The following is a 9439-nucleotide window of genomic DNA, read 5'->3' as shown; positions in this document are numbered from 1 at the left end:
CACGACTCTCTGTAGCGCATTCCTCTCTGCGGCTGTGCAGCTGGAGAACCAGTTGCAGATGCAGTAGGTGAGGATGCTCTCCACTGCGCAGCGGTAGAAGGCCACCAGCATCTCCTGTCCGATGTGGTCTTTCCTGAGGACTCTCAGGAAGAAGAGCCGCTGTTGTGCCTTCTTGATGATGGCTGCTGTGTTGTTCTTCCAGGACAGGTCATCCTCATCCGTCAAGGGCAAAAGGGAAACCCAGGAACTGGCCCTCTGGGTTTGTATTAGCGGCTGCCTTCCGCCACTCAGGGGATCTCTCTGGGTGTGTTCACTCCACGCCACTCAGGGGATCTCTCTGGATTAGCTGCTAGCCGGCTTCTCTTATGTGCTGCCTTCGGCCGAAGCACAGGTGAGATGTTTTTATGTTTTTCTGTGAACATGCTGCTCTAAACTAATTGCCCCTAGTGGGAATAATACATTTTAATTGAATAGAATTGAAATTGATTTTTTTTAATATAAAAAATATGAAACAAAATAACGGTATAGAGATGAGTAAAGTTTAATGGAAGTATTTTAAGGTAGATCTGAAAAGGTCTTGCGATGAGGTGGTCCACTTTTTTTTGGCTCTTGTTCTTTGCCCATGCCCTCAAACATCAAGATCCTTTGACAGAGAGAAGAGCATGTTATTTATCTATTCCCCCTCAACAATAAAACACATTAATCAATAGGTTATCTTATACAACAAAACAAACATAAAAACAAATTGTAGGTCATTCCACCATGGCTGTTTTTTTTATATATCGAATTGGAAATGTTTGTCCATGGTGTGACTTTTATTGTAGTTTTAACTTTAAACGTACAGTCTCAGTATGGCGTTCTTCTTTCCCAGCATCATATTCAGAAAGTCGGTGTAGCCAAAAGTGTTTTGTGAGGTCCCACCAACCACCTCTGACATCATCTTTTTAAGCTCCAGGTGAGTCTTGGCTAGCCCCAGCTTTTCCAGCATGCGTTTAAGCCCCATCATATCTATGACAACACAGGAGGGAGAGACACATGACAACACAATATAGTAGTATCCATACACCAGATCCAAATATCTGTTTAAACATTGCTGGCATCATATCTATCAACTTGCAACCATAACAAATTAATTATTCAAATGGGAAGTTGTTTTTCACTGTTGCAAATTTGATAAATCTCACTATTGATTTGTATGATATTGACAATGTAGATGAAGTTTACTTTGTAAACACAAATGTAAACACAAATGTGTTACTTTGTAAACACAAATGTATTTCAGTCCTGTACCTATCTCTCCTTGGTCATTGAGATCAAACTCCATGTATTTTTCTGTAAAACAATGAGATATTGAATTATCATTGATTAATTAGTGTAATTAAGATAACTGATAACTGTTGTGTCAATGTTTAATGTCTTCAATTACAATTCAGAAAAAGCTCACTTTTAAACCATTCCAGTTTAGAGGTGAGGTCCTCCTCTTCTGCATATTTAGGATCGGAGACAAAGGCCTTCATAATAGATAGATAGATAGATAGACTTTATTTGTCATTGTTACAGTACAGGTACCAAACAACGAAATTTAGGAATATTAGATTATTAGGATAATAGAATGTCAGAGGGAATGTCAATGTAAGATTAGAGTGCTACAGGATGCAATACAATTTATTTTGGTGACTTAATGAGTGGAGGTACATATCCAAGAGAGAGGCATATCAAAGAGCAGGGGCCTCATTTATAGAAAGTACTCAGATCATTTTGATCTTACCCGTGTCGTACGTAGAAAACCACATCCACATAGTGATTTATACAATTTCAACTTGAGTCAATTTGACCGTGGAAACGATCGTAGCTCTACGTCGGGTATTGACCTTGCGTACGCACATTACCTACTGGTTATGCGGAGTTATTACAGGCATGTGAGCTGCACTGCCTACTGTAATTCATGCGAAGTGAACGTGACTCGTAATAAAATTAACGATGTTGTTATCAGCCGAGAAAATGAGTTTAATTCAAGATTTAAAGGGAACTGATGTTTATGATTGTATTTCAGTCTTCCTTTATATTCCTCCGGAGCTGTCAAGGCAACGCCATCTCCCCTTCAACATGCCTAATGCGCTAAATTATACTGGATTTTTCTCCGGTGTCTCCGGTGTCTGGGAGTGAGCAGCCATATTTTCAATGTCACCTGATAAGAATAAGACCATTATATTATTACAGTATAAGCATTTGCTACTTAGTTGTCATCAGCACTCATGTTGAGGGGGGATGGCATCCCCCCTGAAATAAAAACGGTAAAAATCATCCCCCTTCTAAAACTGCCATCCCCCCTTTCCATCCGTTATGTAATTTTATTAATGAAAGTGGTATTACTGCCATTTCAACATTTAGTTGTGCGCATATTGAGTAAAATACTGTGAGCGAGGGGGGGGGGGGGGGGGGGGGGGCACGCACTGACATTTTTACCAAGTCACTGACACTGAAGTCACTGACGCTGTGTGGATGCTAAAATTGTCCTCATTATGATAAAATCCACCATCCCCCTGATTTTCTTTTACAACTTGAGTAGCCTACTGAGTATAAGCATGTGCCTGGTTAGTTGTCATGATCAAACGTTACAAATGCAACTTACCGAGAAGCCACCCTTCTCTGCCCTCTCCCGCTGACTTGGCTTAATTCAGCTGCTATAATTGAGCCGCTATCACCGGGCGTAAATACAACGCTCATTCTCAAGTATATTTGGTATTTATAGACTTTAGTACGTACGCAATTTCAAACAAGCGCAGCCCGTTTTATAAATAATGCTTACGTCCGTTTAGAAAAATGTGCTTACGTGCAAGTCAAAGATGACGTTCAAGTACTTTTTTATAAATGAGGCCCCATGTTAGATATATGAGCATAATAGAAGATATGAACACACTTCATTGATTGAGTTCAGTTTTTCCTCCTGCTGGGATTTAAGAAATCCAAATGCTTTCCCACCTGAAACAATGTGAAATAGATTCAGGAAACATGTCATATCCCACATTATTTTTCATTTCCCTCTTTTGGTTGATTGCAAGCTCGTAAACAAAGTACAATACAACAGAAAATACAACTATAAAACAGGAAGGCAATTACTGTATGTCCTGCAGTAAGAAATGTTACAGTTGTCAACTAGACACCATCATTCAACACAAATTAACTTCCATCACATTATCTCTCACTCCCACTAACAGCCAACTACAGCATTTCATTAGTTACTAGGTTTTAATACAGTATATGTGTCAGCAGCCAAAAAGCATTATACTGTATATCTAGAAACACTAGATTGATAGGGCAAACAGCTATACAGAGACAGACATACGTGGTTACCTACCTTGAACACTTTTGTCCATGTCAATCAGATGTTTTTTGGTAGATCAGAAATAGCCAAATCAAATAGCAGACTGGAGTGTTTTGTTTAATGAAAAATGAAAGTGTGGGGGAGTATGCAGTGGATCTGTATATGCTGATAGAAGAGGAAGTGCAAGTGGGTTAAAGTTAGCATGTGATCACTTGTGTGTTCCCCTCTCACACAGAGTCCCAGCAGACAGAATGAAGAGGTGACAAAGTACAACAGGGGATTTGAACACCACATTCAATGTTTCAAATTAAAGTCCTTTCATCCACTCTCCGCAAAACTTTCAAGACTTAATCTCGGAATGAACCCAGGATCTCTCATCTCTGAGACTAGCAAAACATATTTTTTTTATCTACTGAATTACTGTTACTCTAAAATCAGAAATTCATGTAAGGGGGCACTGATGAGAAGGCAGGGGTAATACAGGGCTTCAGCAACTACACTGGTTTTGTCCAACACAAACAACACGCCACTGTCTACCGTCCACTCGGACCCCAGTCCCTCCAATTATAAATAGGCACACTCAGCAGCACTACAAAACGTGAACTAAGAGATCAAAATATCACACACTCAAGCTGAATCATGAGATCACTACACAGCAAAAATACCCCTTCCACACAGTAGGGCAAACCGGAAAGCACACACATGATTGCACACGTTGCAAATTTAAGGCCGATTTAGACTTCTGCGTATTATCAACGCCGTAGCCTTGCGTAGTCCCGCGTGGGCCCGCCTTGCCTACGGCGTAGGTTGACGTGCACATCTCCAAAAATTTAAGAACGCGTCAGTTTCTACGCAACCGTAAGCTCTGTGATTGGTCCGCTTGGTAGCACATTGATTGATTGATTGATTGATTGAAAACCTTTATTGTCCCCAATGGGGACATTTTGTTGTCAAACAGCTCAGTTAGGGCAGACAGAAAACATTCAATAAAATACATAAAACAGTGCAGGCTCAATAAGTAAAAAGTTCCAAAAGTTCCATCTCCAGGTCTCCCCCACCCTGCAGGGCCTGGTTGTAGAGTCGGAGTGCAGCTGGAACAAAGGACTGTCCAAATGTTTTTGTACTTTGACGGGGGAGAACAAATCTGTGGCTGAACTTGCTCCTCATCCCCGCCAGCTCGCAGTACATCGGGTGGGAGGGATTGGCCAGCATGGCCGCCAGTTTTTTCCCCATCCTCTGTTCTGCCACCACCTCTAGGCTGTCCAGCCCGGTCCCCACCACAGAGCTGGCCTTCTTCACCAGTTTGTTTAGCTTCGCAGCATCCCTGGCACAGATGTTTCCACCCCAGCAGGCCACGGCGAAGAACAGAACGCTGGCAACCACCGACTGATAAAACATTCGCAGCAGCTTGTTGCAGACACCGAAAGACCTCAGCCTTCTCAGGAAAAACAGTCTGCTCTGCCCTTTCCTGAGAAGAGCCTCGGTGTTGTCAGTCCAGTCCAGTTTGTTATTAATTTGTACTCCCAGGTACCTGTAGGAGTCCACCCCCTCGACTTCCACCCCCTTGATGGTGATGGGGGCTGGGGTCCTTCTCTTCCTCCTAAAATCCACCACCAACTCCTTTGTTTTGCTGGTGTTAAGCAAAAGGTAGTTGGTGTCGCACCACTGCACAAAGCTCTCCACCAGGGCCCTGTACTCCTCATCCCTGTCGTCTGTGATGTAACCGACGATAGAGGAGTCATCAGAAAACTTCTGCAGGTGGCACTGGTCGGAGCTAAACTGGAAGTCGGAGGTATAGAGGGTGAAGAGAAAGGGTGACAGAACAGTTCCCTGGGGGGCACCGGTGTTGCACACCACCACCTCAGACTGACAGCCCTGCAGTCTCACATACTGACGCCTGTCTGTGAGGTAGTTGTGGATCCAAGCCGTCAGGGAGTCCTCCACACACATCACTGCTAGTTTGTCAGCCAGCAGTGATGGCTTGATAGTGTTAAATGCACTGGAGAAGTCGAAGAACATGGTCCTCACCATGCTCTGTGGCCTCTCCAGGTGTGTGTAGGCCCTGTGCAGCATGTAAATGATGGCATCCTCCACCCCCATGCTCTCCTGGTATGCAAACTGCCGGGGGTCCAGGAAGTCCTTCACCTGGGGCTTAAGGTGTTGCAGCACTAGCCTCTCCAGGATCTTCATGACCTGTGGTGTCAGGGCGACAGGTCTGTAGTCGTTTGGGGTGCTGGGCCGTCCCTTCTTTGGCACTGGGACGATGCAAGAGGTCTTCCAGAGCTGTGGCACCCTCCTCAGTCTTAGAGATAGACTGAAGAGATGTTGGAATGTGTCCGCCAGCTCTCCAGCACACACCTTCAGAACCCTGGGGTTGATGTTGTCTGGACCTCTGGACTTGTTCACATTCACCCTGGAGAGCTGCCTTCTCACCTGCTCAGATGTTGTGAGTACCGGTGTCTCCAGGTGTGAAGCATGCTCCCTGGCTCCTGGTGTTGGTAAGGGGAGGCAATTGCTGCTGGGGTGTGAGGGGGTCAGGGGGAGTGGGGGCTACTGTTGCCAGGGGTGCGGTACATTGGAGAGGGGAGGAGAGGGTCGGGGGCTGTGGGGGGTGACAGGGGGATGGTTGGTCAAACCTGTTAAAGAAGCAGTTCAGGTCATCCGCCTGCTCTCGGGTCCCCTCCACCACAGTATGTGGCTGCTTGTGGCCCGTGATCTTCTTGAAACCCTTCCACACCTCCTTGGAGCTGTGGGCCACTAGCCCGCGCTCCAATTTCCTCCTGTATTCCTCTTTGGCTGCTCTCAGCTCCTTCTTCACCTCCTTCTGAGCGGCCCTGGCTCCCTCAGTGTCCCCTGCCTTAAACAGCCTCCTCTTCCTTTTCAGAAGGTTCTTGATGTTCCCATTTATCCACGGCTTGTTGTTAGGAAAGCACCGTACCTTTTTAATGGGGACGATGCTCTCCTCGCAGAACTTGATATAGTCTGTGACACAGTCTAGCAGACCATCTATGTCCTCCCCGTGGACTCTCTGGAACATCCCCCAGTCGGTTGTTTCAAAACACGCCCTCAGCTCCTCCTCCACGTCTTCTGACCATTGCTGGACAGTCCTGGTGGTGATAGGCAGCCTTTTTATGATAGGGGTGTATGTTGGTTCCATCCAGACCATGTTGTGATCGGATGCCCCTAGTGGCGGGAGGGCAGTGGATGTGTAAGCTCCCTTCACATTGGCATATAGTTTGTCTAGTATTTTGTTCTCCCTTGTTTTACATGTGACATACTGGGTAAAATCCGTCAATGTCTTTTCCATATTTACGTGGTTGAAGTCCCCATTCACAATGACAAATGCGTTTGGGTGTGCAGTCTGTATCCCCGCGATGCAGGAATGGATGACGTCATTTGCGCGCGCCGGGGTCGCGCTTGGGGGAATGTAAACAGTCACTGCCACAACATGGGAAAACTCTCTCGGACAGAGATCTGGCCTCAAACCTAGCGCCAACAGTTCTATGTCTGGAGTGCAGACTTGCTCTTTGATTGTGATATGGCCTGGCTTGCACCACTTGGAATTAACAAACACAGCGATCCCGCCTCCTTTGTTCTTACCGCTATTTCTGGTTCTGTCCGCGCGGACCATGGTGAAGCCATCTTGCTCTACCGCTCCGTCTGGGATGCCAGGATTCAGCCAGGATTCAGTCAGGAATAGCAGGCTACATTTCCCATATTCCCCCTGTCCCTTCATCAGAGCAGAGAGCTCATCAGCCTTGTTGACCAGCGACCTGACGTTCCCCATAAGAACAGACGGCAGGTAGGTCCTCTTGGCTTGTCTGTCTCTCCTCGCCCTCACGAACGCTCCAGCCCTCGTTCCTCGTCTGCGTGTCTTTATTTCGCTGGGCATTCCTGTTGGAGGAGCGGTAGCTCGACTCCTAAGGGCAATGAGCTCCTCTCTGGAATACACCCGCACTCCTCCGTTTATCAGGCACATATTGAGCACTCCGGTTAAAAGATAAAAGATAAAAGTTAGATTAAAAGGGCTAAAAAAGGGCTAGTAGAAGAAAAAGTAGAAGTAAGACTGAGCTGTTTAACTGGCTGCCACCCAACCGGCGCCATGATTCCGACTCTCTCGTAGACCAAAATGCGGAAGCCATGACAGAAATGTCATTGACCTTTTCTGTAATTACTCATTAATAAAGATTTGAAAAATTATGAGAACCATCGTATTATCTTAGTTTAATGTCATTTCAATGCATCATAGAACTTTTATTTACAACAAGCATAACAACAAAAAGATCGTATGCCGCTTTGAGTACACCTTTCCAACGGAGCTCCCTATGGAAGCGTCAGGCACAGCCTTCCTGAGCGCGATTCACATTTACGAGATGTACAATCCTGTTTATTTAGAAATAAATGATTAGTTACAGGGAGCCCCATGGCTGTTCGTTGGGTTTAAATTATATTTATGATAGACATATTTAATGTTAAGTTATCTATAAGAACTATGATTGGTCCGCTTGGTAGCGTCACATTCCGACTCTCGTAAATGCGGAAGTCATGACAGAAATGTCATTTACTTTTTCTGTAATTACTTATTAATAAAGATTTGAAAGATTTGAAAATGTATGATAACCATCTTATTATCTTAGTTTACTGTCATTTCAATGCATTATAGACATTTTCTGTACAACAAGCAAGTTTTTTTATCGCTATTATGCCGCTATGAGTACACCGACCAACGCGACGCGGTCCGCGGACCAACGTCGAACTATAAACTTGGAGAGCCCTCGCGTAGCCACGCGTAAATTCGACGCAGGAGTATAAATCAGGCTTTAGGTTGCACACGTGATGAAGGATACTGGGGGCAGCCACAGGACAGCAAGGATACTCAACTGGCTTGTTTGATCAGTCTCAGTGGTTCTCCAAGTCCTCCGTTACAATCCAACAATATACTCCAGAACGAGAAGGTCTCGTGTGTCAGGCGTTTTGACAATAGCGTCCAGCGCAGGTCTAACAGGGAGGTGATTCGGTCCTGTCACCGTCAGCGTGCGGTGTCGGAGCCGGCGTCACGAAGACCTCTCCTCCGGCGTAGCTCTCCGTCTCTCGCGGTGCACTCGGAGGAGAGAGACAAAACACAGGTCAGGAACAGAGACAAAAGGCGGCCCCAACTCACATGCAAAATCCTTATAATAGGGTGAGGTGTCGACCGTCCCTTTTGCCCCCAACTAGCGAGCGTAGATCAGAAAGCCCAATTTATACTTCTGCATCGAATTTACGCGCGGCTACGCCGTAGCCTACGCAAGGGCTCTCCCAGTTTCTACTTCTGCGTTGGTCGGTCTGCATCGCGTTGGTCGGTGTACTCATAGAGGCATAATAGCGATCAAAAAACTTATTTTTGTTTGCTTGTTGTAAAGAAAATGTCTATAATGCATTGAAATGACAGTAAACTAAGATAATAAGATGGTTATCATAATTTTTCCAATCTTTATTAATAAGTAATTACAGAAAAAGTAAATGACATTTTTGTCATGACTTCCGCATTTACGAGAGAGTCGGAATGTGACGCTACCAAGCGGACCAATCACAGTAGATAACTTTACATTAAATATGTCTATCATAAATATCATTTAAACCCAACGAACAGCCATGGGGCTCCCTGTAACTAATAATTTATTTCTAAATAAACAGGATTGTACATCTCGTAAATGTGAATCGCGCTCCTTATAGACCTTGCTGGCACACGTGATCAAAACGCGTTGCATGCTGGGAAAATTAGGCAACTAGCGAAGGCGAGCAATGAGGTAACACATAGGTGACGCGGTCTGGTGAAATGTGCAACGAGAAGGCAAAGTCATTTTTCAGTTTGTTTGCATGTGCTTAAACTACAGATTGTAAGCTTTCAAATGATGTGTCATACATTGAAATCGGAGATAAATTGAACACGACAGGCGTATTTGAATGTTGGTACACCCCTGACTCTCAGGGTTGCTAGGTGGGATTGACAATTTACAGCCTAACCAGTTTATAACTTACCGCTAAATCGGTAACCTGCCCCATCTGGCAACCCTGGTGACTCTAAATTGGGCTTTAAACGCAGCCACAGCTACGAACGCTGCTAACAGCTAG

General features: G+C 45.0%; 1 protein-coding gene across 1 annotated transcript; it reads right to left on the bottom strand.

Annotated features, from left to right (window-relative positions):
* Nucleotides 1-555: 555 nt before the first annotated feature.
* Nucleotides 556-7304, bottom strand: LOC308171670 (allograft inflammatory factor 1-like; the record flags this gene model as incomplete). The annotated part of the gene is made up of 6 exons (XM_080546542.1): nucleotides 556-643; nucleotides 843-1008; nucleotides 1291-1332; nucleotides 1445-1511; nucleotides 2921-2982; nucleotides 6926-7304. The coding sequence occupies 6 exons, from the start codon at nucleotides 7302-7304 to the stop codon at nucleotides 556-558; spliced, it is 804 nt and encodes a 267-aa protein (XP_080402668.1).
* Between the last annotated feature and the right edge of the window lie 2135 nt (nucleotides 7305-9439).

The sequence above is a fragment of the Nansenia antarctica genome, assembly GCF_963989245.1.
Source record: "Nansenia antarctica genome assembly, chromosome: 16".
Lineage (NCBI taxonomy): Eukaryota > Metazoa > Chordata > Actinopteri > Argentiniformes > Microstomatidae > Nansenia > Nansenia antarctica.
The sequence above is the reverse complement of the archived record's forward strand: the minus strand, read 5'-3'. Positions and strand labels throughout refer to the sequence as shown.